This window comes from Crinia signifera, chromosome 1 (assembly GCF_055691185.1).
Source record: "Crinia signifera chromosome 1, ASM5569118v1, whole genome shotgun sequence".
Classification (NCBI taxonomy): domain Eukaryota; kingdom Metazoa; phylum Chordata; class Amphibia; order Anura; family Myobatrachidae; genus Crinia; species Crinia signifera.
This window is the reverse complement of record NC_139217.1, coordinates 12,378,072-12,398,261: the sequence shown is the minus strand read 5'-3', so window position 1 is coordinate 12,398,261 and position 20,190 is coordinate 12,378,072. Positions and strand designations below refer to the sequence as shown.

Below are 20,190 nucleotides of genomic sequence, written 5' to 3'. Positions count from 1 at the left end.
CACCCAGCATAACGCCAGTACCACCTGTATTATACTGAGGACACAGTGTCCAGCATATAATATCACAGCGGCTATATTACCACCCAGCCTAACGCAAGTACCACCTGTATTATAGTGTGGACACAGTGCCCAGCATATAATTTCACAGCAGTTATATTACCACCCGGACTAACACCAGTACCAGCTGTATTATACTGAGGACACAGTGTCCAGCATATAATATCACAGCGGTTATATTACCACCCGGACTAACGCCAATACCACCTGTATTATACTGAGGACACAGTGTCCAGCATATAATATCACAGCGGTTATATTACCACCCGGACTAACGCCAGTACCAGCTATATTATAGTGAGGACACAGTGCCCAGCATATAATATCACAGCAGTTATATTACCACCCGGACTAACGCCAGTACCAGCTATATTATACTGAGGACACAGTGTCCAGCATATAATATCACAGCGGTTATATTACCACCCGGCCTAACACCAGTACCACCTGTATTATACTGAGGACACAGTGCCCAGCATATAATATCACAGCGGTTATATTACCACCCGGACTAACGCCAGTACCACCTGTATTATAGTGAGGACACAGTGTCCAGCATATAATATCACAGTGGCTATATTACCACCCGGCCTAACACCAGTACCACCTGTATTATACTGAGGACACAGTGTCCAGCATATAATATCACAGCAGTTATATTACCACCGGGCCTAACGCCAGTACCACCTGTATTATACTGAGGACACAGTGTCCAGCATATAATATCACAGCGGTTATATTACCACCCAGCCTAACGCAAGTACCACCTGTATTATAGTGAGGACACAGAGCCCAGCATATAATTTCACAGCAGTTATATTACCACCCGGACTAACACCAGTACCAGCTGTATTATACTGAGGACACAGTGTCCAGCATATAATATCACAGCGGTTATATTACCACCCGGACTAACGCCAATACCACCTGTATTATACTGAGGACACAGTGTCCAGCATATAATATCACAGCAGTTATATTACCACCCGGACTAACGCCAGTACCACCTGTATTATACTGAGGACACAGTGTCCAGCATATAATATCACAGCGGCTATATTACCACCCAGCCTAACACCAGTACCACCTATATTATACTGAGGACACAGTGTCCAGCATATAATATCACAGCGGCTATATTACCACCCGGCCTAACACCAGTACCACCTGTATTATACTGAGGACACAGTGTCCAGCATATAATATCACAGCAGTTATATTACCACCCGGACTAACGCCAGTACCACCTGTATTATACTGAGGACACAGTGTCCAGCATATAATATCCCAGCGGTTATATTACCACCCGGACTAACGCCAGTACCACCTGTATTATAGTGTGGACACAGTGCCCAGCATATAATATCACAGCGGTTATATTACCACCCGGCCTAACGCCAGTACCAGCTATATTATAGTGAGGACACAGTGCCCAGCATATAATATCACAGCGTTTATATTACCACCCGGACTAATGCCAGTAGCACCTGTATTATAGTGAGGACACAGAGCCCAGCATATAATACCACAGCGGTTATATTACCACCCGGCCTAACGTCAGTACCACCTGTATTATAGTGAGGACACAGTGTCCAACATATCATATCACAGCGGTTATATTACCACCCGGACTAACGCCAATACCACCTGTATTATACTGAGGACACAGTGTCCAGCATATAATATCACAGCGGTTATATTACCACCCGGACTAACACCAGTACCACCTGTATTATAGTGAGGACACAGTGCCCAGCATATAATATCACAGCGGTTATATTACCACCCGGCCTAACACCAGTACCACCTGTATTATAGTGAGGACACAGAGCCCAGCATATAATATCACAGCGGTTATATTACCACCCAGCCTAACGCCAGTACCACCTGTATTATACTGAGGACACAGTGCCCAGCATATAATATCACAGCGGCTATATTACCAACTGGCCTAACGCCAGTACCACCTATATTATAGTGAGGACACAGCGCCCAGCATATAATATCACAGCGGTTATATTACCACCCAGCCTAACGCCAGTACCACCTGTATTATACTGAGGACACAGTGCCCAGCATATAATATCACAGCGGTTATATTACCAACTGGCCTAACGCCAGTACCACCTATATTATAGTGAGGACACAGCGCCCAGCATATAATATCACAACGGTTATATTACCACCCAGCCTAACGCCAGTACCACCTGTATTATAGTGAAGACACAGAGCCCAGCATATAATATCACAGCGGTTATATTACCACCCGGCCTAACGCCAGTACCACCTGTATTATAGTGAGGACACAGTGCCCAGCATAAAATATCACAGCGGCTATATTACCACCCGGCCTAACGCCAGTACTACCTGTATTATAGTGAGGACACAGAGCCCAGCATATAATATCACAGCGGCTATATTACCACCCAGCCTAACGCCAGTACCACCTGTATTATAGTGAGGACACAGTGCCCAGCATATAATATCACAGCGGCTATATTACCACCCGGCCTAACGCCAGTACCACCTGTATTATAGTGAGGACACAGTGCCCAGCATATAATATCACAGCAGTTATATTACCACCCGGACTAACGCCAGTACCACCTGTATTATAGTGAGGACACAGAGCCCAGCATATAATATCACAGCGGCTATATTACCACCCAGCCTAACGCCAGTACGACCTGTATTATAGTGAGGACACAGAGCCCAGCATATAATATCACAGCGGTTATATTACCAACTGGCCTAACGCCAGTACCACCTGTATTATAGTGAGGACACAGCGCCCAGCATATAATATCACAGCGGTTATATTACCACCCGGCCTAACGCCAGTACCAGCTATATTATAGTGAGGACACAGTGCCCAGCATATAATATCACAGTGGTTATATTACCACCCAGCCTAACGCCAGTACCACCTGTATTATACTGAGGACACAGTGCCCAGCATATAATATCACAGCGGTTATATTACCACCCGGACTAACACTAGTACCACCTGTATTATAGTGAGGACACAGTGCCCAGCATATAATATCACAGCGGTTATATTACCACCCGGCCTAACACCAGTACCACCTGTATTATAGTGAGGACACAGAGCCCAGCATATAATATCACAGCGGTTATATTACCACCCAGCCTAACGCCAGTACCACCTGTATTATACTGAGGACACAGTGCCCAGCATATAATATCACAGCGGCTATATTACCAACTGGCCTAACGCCAGTACCACCTATATTATAGTGAGGACACAGCGCCCAGCATATAATATCACAGCGGTTATATTACCACCCAGCCTAACGCCAGTACCACCTGTATTATACTGAGGACACAGTGCCCAGCATATAATATCACAGCGGTTATATTACCAACTGGCCTAACGCCAGTACCACCTATATTATAGTGAGGACACAGCGCCCAGCATATAATATCACAACGGTTATATTACCACCCAGCCTAACGCCAGTACCACCTGTATTATAGTGAGGACACAGAGCCCAGCATATAATATCACAGCGGTTATATTACCACCCGGCCTAACGCCAGTACCACCTGTATTATAGTGAGGACACAGTGGCCAGCATATAATATCACAGCGGCTATATTACCACCCGGCCTAACGCCAGTACCAACTGTATTATAGTGAGGACACAGAGCCCAGCATATAATATCACAGCGGCTATATTACCACCCAGCCTAACGCCAGTACCACCTGTATTATAGTGAGGACACAGTGCCCAGCATATAATATCACAGCGGCTATATTACCACCCGGCCTAACGCCAGTACCACCTGTATTATAGTGAGGACACAGTGCCCAGCATATAATATCACAGCAGTTATATTACCACCCGGACTAACGCCAGTACCACCTGTATTATAGTGAGGACACAGAGCCCAGCATATAATATCACAGCGGCTATATTACCACCCAGCCTAACGCCAGTACGACCTGTATTATAGTGAGGACACAGAGCCCAGCATATAATATCACAGCGGTTATATTACCAACTGGCCTAACGCCAGTACCACCTGTATTATAGTGAGGACACAGCGCCCAGCATATAATATCACAGCGGTTATATTACCACCCGGCCTAACGCCAGTACCAGCTATATTATAGTGAGGACACAGTGCCCAGCATATAATATCACAGTGGTTATATTACCACCCGGACTAACGCCAGTACCAGCTATATTATAGTGAGGACACAGTGTCCAGCATATAATATCACAGCAGTCATATTACCACCCGGCCCAACGCCAGTACCACCTATATTATAGTGAGGACACAGTGCCCAGCATATAATATCACAGCCGTTATATTACCACCCGGACTAACGCCAGTACCACCTGTATTATACTGAGGACACAGTGCCCAGCATATAATATCACAGCGGTTATATTACCACCCGGCCTAACACCAGTACCACCTGTATTATAGTGAGGACACAGTGCCCAGCATATAATATCACAGCGATTATATTACCACCCGGACTAACGCCAGTACCACCTGTATTATAGTGAGGACACAGTGCCTAGCATATAATATCACAGCGGCTATATTACCACCGAGCCTAACGCCAGTATCACCTATATTATAGTGAGGATACAGAGCCCAGCATATAATATCACAGCGGTTATATTACCACCGAGCCTAACGCCAGTACCACCTATATTATAGTGAGGACACAGTGTCCAGCATATAATATCACAGCGGCTATATTACCACCCGGACTAACACCAGTACCACCTATATTATACTGAGGACACAGTGTCCAGCATATAATATCACAGCGGCTATATTACCACCCGGCCTAACGCCAGTACCACCTGTATTATACTGAGGACACAGTGCCCAGCATATAATATCACAGCGGTTATATTACCACCCAGCCTAACACCAGTACCACCTATATTATAGTGAGGACACAGTGTCCAGCATATATTATCACAGCAGTCATATTACCACCCGGCCCAACGACAGTACCACCTATATTATAGTGAGGACACAGTGCCCAGCATATAATATCACAGCGGTTATATTACGAACTGGCCTAACGCCAGTACCACCTATATTATAGTGAGGACACAGTGTCCAGCATATAATATCACAGCGGTTATATTACCAACTGGCCTAACGCCAGTACCACCTATATTATACTGAGGACACAGTGCTCAGCATAAAATATCACAGCGGCTATATTACCACCCGGCCTAACGCCAGTACCACCTGTATTATAGTGAGGACACAGAGCCCAGCATATAATATCACAGCGGTTATATTACCAACTGGCCTAACGCCAGTACCACCTATATTATACTGAGGACACAGTGCCCAGCATATAATATCGAAGCGGTTATATTACCACCTGGCCCAATGCCAGTACCACCTATATTATAGTGAGGACACAGTGCCCAGCATATAATATCACAGCAGTTATATTACCACCCGGCCTAACGCCAGTACCGCCTGTATTACCTTCAGCCTAACGCCAGTACCGCCTGTATTACCTCCCAACCTAACGCCTGTATTACCTCCCAGCCCAACGCCAGTACCGCCTGTATTACCTCCCAGCCTAACGCCAGTACCGCCTGTATTACCTCCAGCCTAACACCAGTACCACCTGTATTACCTCCAGCCTAACACCAGTACCACCCATATTACCTCCCAGCCTAACATCAGTACCACCCGTATTACCTCCAGCCTAACACCAGTACCACCCGTATTACCTCCAGCCTAACACCAGTACCACACGTATTACCTCCAGCCTAACACCAGTACCACCCGTATTACCTCCAGCCTAACACCAGTACCACCCGTATTACCTCCAGCCTAACACCAGTACCACCCGTATTACCTCCCAGCCTAACACCAGTACCACCTGTATTACCTCCAGCCTAACACCAGTACCACCCGTATTACCTCCCAGCCTAACACCAGTACCACCCGTATTACCTCCCAGCCTAATGCCAGTACCACCCGTATTACCTCCAGCCTAACACCAGTACCACCCGTATTACCTCCCAGCCTAACACCAGTACCACCCGTATTACCTCCAGCCTAACACCAGTACCACCCGTATTACCTACAGCCTAACGCCAGTACCACCCGTATTACCTCCCAGCCTAACGCCAGCACCACCCGTATTACCTCCAGCCTAACGCCAGTACCAACTGTATTACCTCCAGCCTAACACCAGTACCACCTGTATTACCTCCAAGCCTAACACCAGTATCACCCGTATTACCTCCAGCCTAACGCCAGTACCACCCGTATTACCTCCAGCCTAACGCCAGTACCACCTGTATAACCTCCCAGTCTAACACCAGTACCACACGTATTACCTCCAGCCTAACGCCAGTACCACCCGTATTACCTCCAGCCTAACGCCAGTACCACCTGTATTACCTCCCAGCCTAACACCAGTACCACCTGTATTACCTCCCAGCCTAACACCAGTACCACCCGTATTACCTCCCAGCCTAACACCAGTACCACCTGTATTACCTCCCAGCCTAACACCAGTACCACACGTATTACCTCCAGCCTAACGCCAGTACCACCCGTATTACCTCCAGCCTAACGCCAGTACCACCTGTATTACCTCCCAGCCTAACACCAGTACCACCCGTATTACTTCCAGCCTAACACCAGTACCACCCGTATTACCTCCAGCCTAACACCAGTACCACCTGTATTACCGCCCAGCCTAACGCCAGTACCACCCGTATTACCTCCCAGCTTAACGCCAGTACCACCCGTATTACCTCCAGCCTAACACCAGTACCACCCGTATTACCTCCAGCCTAACACCAGTACCGCCGTATTACCTCCCAGCCTAACACCAGTACCACCGGTATTACCTCCCAGCCTAACACCAGTACCACCTGTATTACCTCCAGCCTAACGCTAGAACCACCCGTATTACCTCCCAGCCTAATGCCAGTACCACCCGTATTACCTATCAGCCTAACTCCAGTACCACCCGTATTACCTATCAGCCTAACACCAGTACCACCCGTATTACCTCCCAGCCTAACACCAGTACCACCGGTATTACCTCCCAGCCTAACACCAGTACCACCGGTATTACCTCCCAGCCTAACACCAGTGCCACCGGTATTACCTCCCAGCCTAACACCAGTACCACCGGTATTACCTCCCAGCCTAACACCAGTACCACTGGTATTACCTCCCAGCCTAACACCAGTACCACCCGTATTACCTTCAGCCTAACACCAGTACCACCCGTATTACCTCCAGCCTAATACCAGTACCACCGGTATTACCTCCCAGCCTAACGCCAGTACCACCTGTATTACCTCCCAGCCTAACGCCAGTACCACCCGTATTACCTCCCAGCCTAACACCAGTACCACCCGTATTACCTCCAGCCTAACTCCAGTACCACACGTATTACCTCCAGCCTAATGCCAGTACCACCCGTATTACCTCCAGCCTAACACCAGTACCACCGGTATTACCTCCCAGCCTAACGCCAGTACCACCCGTATTACCTCCAGCCTAACACCAGTACCACCTGTATTACCTCCAGCCTAACACCAGTACCACCTGTATTAACTCCAGCCTAACGCCAGTACCACCCGTATTACCTCCAGCCTAACACCAGTACCACCCGTATTACCTACAGCCTAACACCAGTACCACCCGTATTACCTCCCAGCCTAACGCCAGTACCACCCGTATTACCTCCAGCCTAACACCAGTACCACCCGTATTACCTCCAGCCTAACACCAGTACCACCTGTATTACCTCCCAGCCTAACGCCAGTACCACCCGTATTACCTCCAGCCTAACGCCAGTACCACCCGTATTACCTCCAGCCTAACGCCAGTACCACCCGTATTACCTACAGCCTAACACCAGTACCACCTGTATTAACTCCAGCCTAACACCAGTACCACCTGTATTACCTCCCAGCCTAACGCCAGTACCACCCGTATTACCTCCAGCCTAACACCAGTACCACCCGTATTACCTCCAGCCTAACACCAGTACCACCCGTATTACCTCCAGCCTAACGCCAGTACCACCCGTATAACTGTATTGCCCAGACCCTCCAGCAGAACCCTGACCACCATTGTTCTGTGCTTGTGTGTCTGTAGCTCGGATGTGGACCCCGGCTTTGAGTTGAGCCTGCAGTTGTACAGTTGTGCCATGGATGAAGACTTCTCACTTTCTGGGACTCCGCGGAGATTATCCACCAAGCTAAGCAGCTCCCTGGGGAGATCCTCTGGCCGAAGAGTACGGGGTGCCATCGATGGAGCATGCAGCAATGGTGGCGGAATCCCCATCCTACTGACCACCCCCAATGTTCCGTGAGTGTGTACCCTCATATGTGGCCCGTCTGAGGTCTCTGGGATGGGTGCAGGGCTGTGGTTGCTGGATATATTATACTGTATGATCCATGTCTCTTATTTCAGGGGCCCTAAGTTCCAGCTCTTGGCGCACACCAAGCTGACCCTGGCAGATGTACAGGACGGGTTCCGCACCCATGACCTCACAGATAACAGCTCAGGTAAGTCCAGGGAAGACTGTAATGGGGCCCCTGCATCAGTGCACCCCCCTCCTCCCCCGACCTAGGCATGATCTCCTATATATTTGGCTACATCTGTCACTCAAAGTGGGTGTCTGTGTCTATAACGCTCTGTTCCTGGACTTTCCTCTTAATGTGTGATTGCCTTCATCTGTGCTGAACACCTTTCTGAGAAATTAACCTGTTTAAAACAGGTGATGGCAATCATACATTAAGGGGAAGTCTAGAAACAGAGCATTGTGTCCCTCCTGGAGAGGGTGATGTTGGGAGGTATGTGACAGAGAACCAGCCCAGTGAGCCCACAGACAGTGCCAGACACCCACTGCCTTCCCATGTTGCCCAGCACTGCTACTCCACAGCCACCAGGTGAGCGCCCCCCTCCCGCGATTTGCGGCAAACCCCCCCCGCGCCCCCCCCCCTCCCGCGATTCGCGGCAAAAACACCCGCTCCCCCGCGACCCCCCCTACCGCGATTCGCAGCAAAAACACCCCCGCGACCCCCCCTCCCGCGATTCGCTGCAAAAAGAACCCCCCCACGACCCCTCCCGCAATTCGCGGCATAACCACCACCCCGCGACCCCCCCCTCCCGCGAATCGCGGCAAACCCTCCCCCGTGACCCCCCCCCCGATTCGCGGAAAAAACACCCACCCCGCGACCTCCCTCCCGCGATTCGCGGCAAAAATACCCCCCCCCCGCGACCCCCCCTTGCACGATTGGCGGCACCCCCCCTGCGACCCCCCTCCCGCGATTCGCGGCACCCCCCCTCCCCCCGCAATTCGCAGCAGCCCCAGGATTAAATGGCACATGCAAAACACTGACATGGCTATGGTCGACAATGAAAAAGGTTGACATGAGTTTTTGAAGATTTATTTTTAATTTTTTTAATTTTTTCATATTCGTTGTCATGTGTCGACATGGACACCAATGAAGTGGCACACTTATGTCAACATTTACATGTATTGACCTTTCTGTGTTGATTTTTTCTTGTGGCGATTCGCGTCACACCCCCCGCAACCCCCCCTCCCGCGATTCGCGGCACCCCCCGTGACCCCCCACCTCCCGCAATTCGCGGCAACCCCCCACCGGAACCCCTGTGAACCCCGCCCTCCCGCGATTCGCGGCACCCACCCCCGCGACCCCCCCTCCCGCAATTCGCGGCACCCCCCCGTGATTCGCGGCAGCTCCAGAATTAAATTGCACATGGAAAACACTGACATGGCTATGGTCGACAATGAAAAAGGTTGACATGAGTTTTTGAAGTTTTTTTTGTCATTTTTTGAATATTTTCATATTCATTCTCATGTGTCGACATGGACACCAATGAAGTGCCACACTTATGTCAACATTTACATGTGTTGACCTTTTCTGTGTTGATTTTTTTCTTGTGGCGATTCGCGTCACACCCCCCCGCGACCCCCCACCCTCCCGCAATTCGCGGCAACCCCCCACCGGAACCCCCATGAACCCCGCTCTCCCGCGATTCGTGGCACCCACCCCCCGCAACCCCCCCCTCCCGCAAATGGCGGCACCACCCGCGATTCGCGGCAGCCTCAGGATTAAATGGCACATGCAAAACACTGGCACGGCTATGGTCGACAATGAAAAAGGTTGACATGAGTTTTTGAAGATTTATTTCATTTTTTGAATGTTTTCATATTCATTGTCATGTGTCAACATGGACACCAATGAAGTGGCACACTTATGTCAACATTTACATGTGTTGACCTTTCTGTGTTGATTTTTTCTTGTGGCGATTCGCGTCACACCCCCCCGCAACCCCCCCTCCCGCGATTCGCGGCACCCCCCGTGACCCCCCACCTCCCGCAATTCGCGGCAACCCCCCACCGGAACCCCTGTGAACCCCGCCCTCCCGCAATTCGCGGCACCCCCCGTGATTCGCGGCAGCTCCAGCATTAAATTGCACATGGAAAACACTGACATGGCTATGGTCGACAATGAAAAAGGTTGACATGAGTTTTTGAAGTTTTTTTTTTCATTTTTTGAATATTTTCATATTCATTCTCATGTGTCGACATGGACACCAATGAAGTGCCACACTTATGTCAACATTTACATGTGTTGACCTTTCTGTGTTGATTTTTTCTTGTGGCGATTTGCGTCACACCCCCCCCCCCCCCCACAACCCCCACTCCCGTGATTCACGGCACACACACACACACCTCCCCCGCGATTCTCGGCACCCCACCCCGTGACCCCCCCTCCCGTGATTCACGGCACACCCCCGCGACCCCCCCTCCCATGATTCGCCGCAACCCCCGCCCCGTAACCCCCCCTCCCGCAATTCGCGGCACCCCCCCGCGATTCGCGGCAGCTCCAGAATTAAATTGCACATGGAAAACACTGACATGGCTATGGTCGACAATGAAAAAGGTTGACATGAGTTTTTGAAGTTTTTTTTTTCATTTTTTGAATGTTTTCATATTCATTCTCATGTGTCGACATGGACACCAATGAAGTGCCACACTTATGTCAACATTTACATGTGTTGACCTTTCTGTGTTGATTTTTTCTTTTGGCAATTCGCGTCACACCCCCCCACCCCCCCGCAACCCCCACTCCCGTGATTCACGGCACACACACACACCCCCGCGATTCTCGGCACCCCACCCCGTGCCCCCCCCTCCCGTGATTCACGGCACCCCCCCCGCGACCCCCCCTACCATGATTCGCCGCAACCCCCGCCCCCGTAACCCCCCTCCCGCGATTTGCGGCAACCCTCCCCGCGAACCCCCTCCCGCGATTCTCTGCAATCCCTCCCCTCCCGCGATTCGCAGCATCCACCCCCCCACAACCCCCCCTCCTGCAATTCGCGGCACCCTCCGCGACCCCCCCTCCCGCGATTCGCGGACACCTAAGTTGCAATACAGGCATCTTTCATACAATTCTAACCATATTTCTCATATACAAACGTTCACAAATTAAGGGGGCGCAGCCCCTTACGACGGTGTGAAGAGCGCCCGTAGGGCGCGATGAATCACCTAGTGGTGTAATAACTGCTGTACTGTAGTAATGTCAATGGTTTCACAATCTGCAAGTGATGTATGCGCCACCTAGTGGTTGTCTTCAGTATTACCAGGGCAATAGGAGAATAAGCTGCTCTTACCCCTCCCACTTGGCACAGCGTTGTGACTTATATTATGGGCACTGTGCAAACACAAATTGTCATTTAATAATCAAGCTGTCAGCATTTTGGAGCGACATGCAAAAGCAGCCAGTATTTACCTTGCATGTAAAATAATAAATACATTTTCCTCCCTTGTATGGTCAGTGAGTGTACGGTTCTGCATTCGGTGTGCAGGAATAATGACAGAAGGGTAATCCCACATGTCATCTGTACAGTCCCCCGTCATCCCACATGTCATCTGTACAGTCCTCGTCATTCCATGTGTCATCTGTACAGTCCCCGTCATCCCACATGTCATCTGTACAGTCCCCCGTCATCCCGCATGTCATCTGTACAGTCCCCCGTCATCCCACATGTCATCTGTACAGTCCCCCGTCATCCCACATGTCATCTGTACAGTCCCCCGTCATCCCACATGTCATCTGTACAGTCCCCGTCATCCCACATGTCATCTGTACAGTCCCCGTCATCCCGCATGTCATCTGTACAGTCCCCGTCATCCCGCATGTCATCTGTACAGTCCCGTCATCCCGCATGTCATCTGTACAGTCCCGTCATCCCGCATGTCATCTGTACAGTCCCCGTCATTCCACATGTCATCTGTACAGTCCCCGTCATTCCACATGTCATCTGTACAGTCCCCGTCATCCAACATGTCATCTGTACAGTCCCCCGTTATTCCGCATGTCATCTGTACAGTCCCCATCATTCCACCTCTCACCTCTACAGTCTCCGTCATTCCACCTCTCACCTCTACAGTCCCCGTCATTCCACCTCTCACCTCTACAGTCCCCGTCATTCCACCTCTCACCTCTACAGTCCCCGTCATTACACCTCTCACCTCTACAGTCCCCGTCATTCCACCTCTAACCTCTACAGTCCCCGTCATTCCACCTCTCACCTCTACAGTCCCCGTCATTCCACCTCTCGCCTCTACAGTCCCCGTCATTCCACCTCTCACCTCTACAGTCCCCATCATTCCACCTCTCACCTCTACAGTCTCCGTCATTCCACCTCTCACCTCTACAGTCTCCGTCATTCCACCTCTCACCTCTACAGTCCCCGTCATTCCACCTCTCACCTCTACAGTCCCCGTCATTCCACCTCTCACCTCTACAGTCCCCGTCATTTCACCTCTCACCTCTACAGTCCCCGTCATTCCACCTCTAACCTCTACAGTCCCCGTCATTCCACCTCTCACCTCTACAGTCCCTGTCATTCCACCTCTCACCTCTACAGTCCCCGTCATTCCACCTCTCACCTCTACAGTCCCCGTCATTCCACCTCTCACCTCTACAGTCCCCGTCATTCCACCTCTCACCTCTACAGTCCCCGTCATTCCACCTCTCACCTCTACAGTCCCCGTCATTCCACCTCTCACCTCTACAGTCCCCGTCATTCCACCTCTCACCTCTACAGTCCCCGTCATTCCACCTCTCACCTCTACAGTCCCCGTCATTACACCTCTCACCTCTACAGTCCCCGTCATTACACCTCTCACCTCTACAGTCCCCGTCATTCCACCTCTCACCTCTACAGTCCCCGTCATTCCACCTCTCACCTCTACAGTCCCCGTCATTCCACCTCTCACCTCTACAGTCCCCGTCATTCCACCTCTCACCTCTACAGTCCCCGTCATTACACCTCTCACCTCTACAGTCCCCGTCATTACACCTCTCACCTCTACAGTCCCCGTCATTCCACCTCTCACCTCTACAGTCCCCGTCATTCCACCTCTCACCTCTACAGTCCCCGTCATTCCACCTCTCACCTCTACAGTCCCCGTCATTCCACCTCTCACCTCTACAGTCCCCGTCATTCCACCTCTCACCCTCTACAGTCTCCGTCATTCAACCTCTCACCCTCTACAGTCCCCGTCATTCCACCTCTCACCTCTACAGTCCCCGTCATTACACCTCTCACCTCTACAGTCTCCGTCATTACACCTCTCACCTCTACAGTCCCCGTCATTCCACCTCTCACCTCTACAGTCTCCGTCATTCCACCTCTCACCTCTACAGTCCCCGTCATTCCACCTCTCACCTCTACAGTCCCCGTCATTCCACCTCTCACCTCTACAGTCCCCGTCATTCCACCTCTCACCTCTACAGTCCCCGTCATTACACCTCTCACCTCTACAGTCCCCGTCATTCCACCTCTCACCTCTACAGTCCCCGTCATTACACCTCTCACCTCTACAGTCTCCGTCATTACACCTCTCACCTCTACAGTCCCCGTCATTCCACCTCTCACCTCTACAGTCCCCGTCATTCCACCTCTCACCTCTACAGTCCCCGTCATTCCACCTCTCACCTCTACAGTCCCCGTCATTCCACCTCTCACCCTCTACAGTCTCCGTCATTCAACCTCTCACCCTCTACAGTCCCCGTCATTCCACCTCTCACCTCTACAGTCCCCGTCATTACACCTCTCACCTCTACAGTCTCCGTCATTACACCTCTCACCTCTACAGTCCCCGTCATTACACCTCTCACCTCTACAGTCCCCGTCATTACACCTCTCACCTCTACAGTCCCCGTCATTCCACCTCTCACCTCTACAGTCCCCGTCATTCCACCTCTCACCTCTACAGTCCCCGTCATTACACCTCTCACCTCTACAGTCCCCGTCATTCCACCTCTCACCTCTACAGTCCCCGTCATTACACCTCTCACCTCTACAGTCTCCGTCATTACACCTCTCACCTCTACAGTCCCCGTCATTCCACCTCTCACCTCTACAGTCCCCGTCATTCCACCTCTCACCTCTACAGTCCCCGTCATTCCACCTCTCACCTCTACAGTCCCCGTCATTCCACCTCTCACCCTCTACAGTCTCCGTCATTCAACCTCTCACCCTCTACAGTCCCCGTCATTCCACCTCTCACCTCTACAGTCCCCGTCATTCCACCTCTCACCTCTACAGTCCCCGTCATTCCACCTCTCACCTCTACAGTCCCCGTCATTCCACCTTTCACCCTCTACAGTCCCCCGTCATTCCACCTCTCACCTCTACAGTCCCCGTCATTCCACCTCTAACCTCTACAGTCCCCGTCATTCCACCTCTCACCTCTACAGTGCTGTCATTCCACCTCTCACCTCTACAGTGCTGTCATTCCACCTCTCACCCTCTACAGTCCTCATCATTCCACCTCTCGCCTCTACAGTCCCCGTCATTCCACCTCTCGCCTCTACAGTCCCCGTCATTCCACCTCTCGCCTCTACAGTCCCCATCATTCCACCTCTCGCCTCTACAGTCCCCATCATTCCACCTCTCGCCTCTACAGTCCCCGTCATTCCACCTCTAACCTCTACAGTCCCCGTCATTCCACCTCTCACCTCTACAGTGCTGTCATTCCACCTCTCACCTCTACAGTGCTGTCATTCCGCCTCTCACCTCTACAGTCCCCCGTCATTCCACCTCTCACCTCTACAGTCCCCGTCATTCCACCTCTCACCTCTACAGTGCTGTCATTCCACCTCTCACCTCTACAGTCCCCGTCATTCCACCTCTCACCTCTACAGTCCCCCGTCATTCCACCTCTCACCTCTACAGTCCTCATCATTCCACCTCTCACCTCTACAGTCCCCATCATTCCACCTCTCACCTCTACAGTCCCTGTCATTCCACCTCTCACCTCTACAGTCCCTGTCATTCCGCCTCTCACCTCTACAGTGCTGTCATTCCGCCATTTTACACAAACCACATGTATACTGCATCATAACACATGTATGTATACATTGTTGCCTTAGCACCACGTATGTGTGCGCTATAGGTAATGTAAGACATACTGAGACGCCAGAGCAGTAGACAGACAGGACAGAAGTAAGATATATATATACTGTGTCCAATGTGTATATACTGTTTATATATGTCCTGCAGATGAGAGCTCCTACTGGCTGCCCCTGTATGGCAGCGTGTGCTGCCGCCTGACCGCACAGCCAGACTGCATGAGCCAGGAGATGATGTCCGGGTTCCTGAACGTACAGGTCTGTCACTCATGTCACCCAATGGCGGGTCCTTACTCTGCTGCTGAGCAACCGTATGTGTGTGTGTCAGTGACAGTGTGTGTGTGTGTGTATGTCAGTTACAGTGTGTGTCTGTGTGTATGTCAGTTACTGTGTGTGTATCGTATGTCAGTTACAGTGTGTGTGTGTGTGTGTATGTCAGTTACAGTGTGTGTGTGTGTGTGTATATGTCAGTTACTGTGTGTGTGTGTGTGTATGTCAGTTACAGTGTGTGTCTGTGTGTATGTCAGTTACTGTGTGTGTGTATGTGTGTGTGTGTGTATGTCAGTTACTGTGTGTGTGTGTGTATGTCAGTCACAGTATGTGTTTGTGTGTATGTCAGTTACTGTGTGTGCGTGTGTGTGTGTGTGTATGTCAGTTACTGTGTGTGTGTGTGTGTGTGTGTCTGTGTGTGTGTCTGAGTGTGTCTGTGTGTGTGTGTGCCTGTCCCGGTGTAACATGTGGGCTGTTGCAGGCACAGGGACAGAAGATCTGGCAGCGCATGTTCTGCGTGTGTCTGTGTGTGTGTGTATGTATGTGTGTGTCTGTGTGTATGTGTGTGTGTGTGTGTGTGTGCGTGTCCCGGTGTAACATGTGGGCTGTTGCAGGCACAGGGACAGAAGATCTGGCAGCGCATGTTCTGCGTGTGTCTGTGTGTGTGTGTGTGTATGTATGTGTGTGTCTGTGTGTGTGTGTGTATGTATGTATGTGTGTGTGTGTGTGTGTATGTATGTGTGTGTGTGTGTGTGCCTGTCCCGGTGTAACATGTGGGCTGTTGCATACACAGGGACAGAAGATCTGGCAGCACATGTTCTGTGTGTGTGTGTGTGTCTGTGTGTATGTATGTGTGTGTGTGTGTCTGTGTGTGTGTGTGCCTGTCCCGGTGTAACATGTGGGCTGTTGCAGGCACAGGGACAGAAGATCTGGCAGCGCATGTTCTGCGTGTGTCTGTATGTATGTGTGTGTGTGTGTGTGTCTGTGTGTGTGTGTGTGCCTGTCCCGGTGTAACATGTGGGCTGTTGCAGGCACAGGGACAGAAGATCTGGCAGCGCATGTTCTGCGTGTGTGTCTGTATGTATGTATGTATGTATGTGTGTGTCTGTGTGTGTGTGTGTGTCTGTGTGTGTGTTTGCGTGTCCCGGTGTAACATGTGGGCTGTTGCAGGCACAGGGACAGAAGATCTGGCAGCGCATGTTCTGCGTGTGTCTGTATGTATGTGTGTGTGTGTGTCTGTGTGTGTGTGCCTGTCCCGGTGTAACATGTGGGCTGTTGCAGGCACAGGGACAGAAGATCTGGCAGCGCATGTTCTGTGTGTGTGTCTGTATGTATGTATGTATGTGTGTGTCTGTGTGTGTGTCTGTGTGTGTGTGTGCCTGTCCCGGTGTAACATGTGGGCTGTTGCAGGCACAGGGACAGAAGATCTGGCAGCGCATGTTCTGCGTGCTGCGCGGATGCCGGTTACTCTGCTACAGACAGATCTGTAAGACGGACTCCGCGCCAGATCCGGAACTCACCGTGTCCGTCAATAAGGTGGGAAAGGACAGGTCATATCTACATGTCTGTAACTATGGGGGAGTTAGTTCTGTAACATTTACCTTTATACGGGGAGATGGACTAAACCAATCATCTTACAGGATCTCTAGTTATCTCCCTCCTTCCTCTCTCCCCCATACTGAGACACATATATACATTCTGGGATAACACTGCCACAGCCCACCTATATGTACAACCCATCAGTGTTACCTATGACACTGCAAGCCAAACACTGTCCCAGAGAGATACAAACTATAGACGTCCTCTTAGGATGGTGTCACATTGCAGTGGGTTACATGACATATACCAGATGTAGGTATTCAGCATGTTAATGCTTTATCTGTGTTTGTGCGTGCTAACCGTATGAGACGTGTTGTTAGTATGTTCTAGGAATCCACAGATGGACGTGTTAATCATTTCGTGTGCTCCTCCCCAGGAGACCAAAATCCGGTGTTCAGATCGCGAGGGAGAGAGCCAGAGGCTCAGCTTGTCCATCACTAACTGGTACGGCTGCGAGGAAGTGACCCACACTGCCAAGGCCGAGGCCCGCGAAGATCTGCGCCAATGGATGGAGGCGTTTTGGCAGCATTTCTATGACATGAGTATGTGCCAGATGTGTTCGTGGTAACCCCAGGCAGATAGTTCCTTGTCCTCCTGATAGCCTTCATCTCTTATCTTCATTGCTGCTTCCTTCTGTCTCCTGTGTGGTCTCTGTCCCGTCCTTCTGTCTCCTGTGTGTTCTCTGTCCCGTCCTTCTGTCTCCTGTGTGTTCTCTGTCCCGTCCTTCTGTCTCCTGTGGGTTCTCTGTCCCATAGTTCTGTCTCCTGTGGGTTCTCTGTCCCATAGTTCTGTCTCCTGTGGGTTCTCTGTCCCATAGTTCTGTCTCCTGTATGGACTACACAGATCACATTGTAAATGGGATCATGATAAATGGGCCCTATATGTCCTGTCATCCTGTGCGATCTCTGTCTTCTGGTCTCTGTCCCATCCTTCGGTCTCCTGTCTGGTAACTTTCCCATCATTTGGTCTCTTGTCCGATGTCTGTCCCATCATTCTGACAAGTTAGCTACAGAGCTAAGATCCTCTTCCCTTGTGAGACACCCATTACATGGCACCCAATGGAGGATTATAGCATGACACGGTGATATGTAGTGTATTCTTAGTAGTAGGGGCGACAGAATTGTGGCATATTGTACATTCAGAAGTGTTCTCCAATCACTTGGTGACATAGGAAGGGGCCATACAATCACCCACCAGAGTCACCAATACACTTTCTTTGTCTAGGTCAGTGGAAGCAATGCTGCGATGACTTGATGAAGATAGAAACTCCTCCACCCAAGAGGACGACGGCAGCTTTGACGAAGCAGGGTTCCCTCTACCATGAGATGGGTGAGTGGACACATGTTCAGCCCCTCAGGGACTCTCTGTACAATGGTACTCATACCATGGGAAGGCCGATCTGACAACTAGGAGGAGAACAATAGGATAAGGAAGATATTAGTGGACAAACATAAGGACAAACATAGGGAATACCAGTGCAAAATGTGAGGGTGGATGAAACAACTGGTGTCAATGTGGCTAAAGATAAAATGAGGTGGTTGGCACATGGTGGAAGCTATGGGAATGGTTGTGGGGACATAGTGGAAGTGATGGGAATGGTAGTGGGCACATGGTGGAAGCAATGGGAATGGTGGTGGGCACATGGTGGAAGCAATGGGAATGGTGGTGGGCACATGGTGCAAGTGATGGGAAAGGTGGTGGGCACATGGTGGAAGCAAAGGGAATGGTGGTGGGCACATGGTGCAAGTGATGGGAATGCTGGTGGGCACATGGTGGATGCAATGGGAATGCTGGTGGGCACACGGTGCAAGGGATGGGAATGGTGGTGGGTAAAAGGAGTTAGCTAATGGAATGGTGGTGAGGACAGGATGGAAGCATTTGGGATTTGGTGAGGACAGGGTGAAAGCTATGTAGATGGTGGTGGGGACATGGAGTTAGCTAAGGGAATGGTGGTAAGGAAAGGATAGTATCTATGGGAATGTGATGGGGACATGGTGGAAGCTATGGTAATGGTGGTGAGGACAGGTGGAAGCTATGAAAATGGTGGAGAGGACATAGTGGAAGCTATGGGAATGGTGGAGAGGACATGGTGGAAGCTATGGGAATGGTGGAGAGGACATGGTGGAAGCTATGGTAATGGTGGTAAGGAAAGGATAGTATCTATGGGAATGGTGGTGAGGACATGGTGGAAGCTATGAAAATGGTGGTTGAGGTGGGGTGAAAGCTATGGGAATGGTGGTGAGGACAGGATAGAAGCTATGGGAATGTGATGGGGACATAATGGAAGCTATGGGAATGGTGGAGAGGACATGTTGGAAGCTATGGGAATGGTGGTGGAGTGGGTTGAAAACTATAGGAATAGCAACGGGGACAGGGATAAAGCATGGAGGCAACAGGATGTATCAATGGAACTGTGGTGGGGGGGGGGCATAGTGGAAGCTATGGGAATGGGGAAGGGACAGGGGAAAGCTATGGGAATGGTGAAGAGGTGCAAGCTATAGGATTGGTGGTAGAGACCAAGTTGAATCTAGGGGTGATGGTGACAGAAGAAGCTATGGGAATCGTGATTATATTAAGGAGGAATATATGGGAATGATGTCAGAGGGTAGATAGGAAGATGAGTCATTTGGGAAAATGTGGAAATGGTGTTGGGTGGAGAGGAAGATATGGGAATGGGGCTGGGGGCAGAGAGATGGGTGATGGGGGGAATGAGTGAAGAGATGGGTGATGGGGTAGGAGCCTGAGAGATGGGTTATGGGGGGAAGAAGCAGAGAGATGGGTGATGGGGAGAAGGAGCGGAGAGGTGGGTGAT

The 20,190-nt window shown here is 50.7% G+C and overlaps 1 protein-coding gene across 9 annotated transcripts in view; it reads left to right on the top strand.

Moving 5' to 3' along the window:
• Window positions 1–20,190, top strand: part of RTKN (rhotekin) — an 89,698-nt gene that overhangs the window by 63,806 nt on the left and 5,702 nt on the right. For 8 of the 9 annotated variants that reach the window (XM_083176306.1, XM_083176561.1, XM_083176222.1 and 5 more), the window contains 6 exons: window positions 8,203–8,415; window positions 8,521–8,615; window positions 15,661–15,767; window positions 17,190–17,315; window positions 17,755–17,920; window positions 18,603–18,707. In XM_083176306.1, coding sequence (XP_083032432.1) covers window positions 8,203–8,415; window positions 8,521–8,615; window positions 15,661–15,767; window positions 17,190–17,315; window positions 17,755–17,920; window positions 18,603–18,707 — 812 coding nt within the window. Of the gene's footprint in view, window positions 1–8,202; window positions 8,416–8,520; window positions 8,616–15,660; window positions 15,768–16,260; window positions 17,156–17,189; window positions 17,316–17,754; window positions 17,921–18,602; window positions 18,708–20,190 lie in introns of those variants that run through there. The other variant, XM_083176893.1, reaches the window with a different exon arrangement.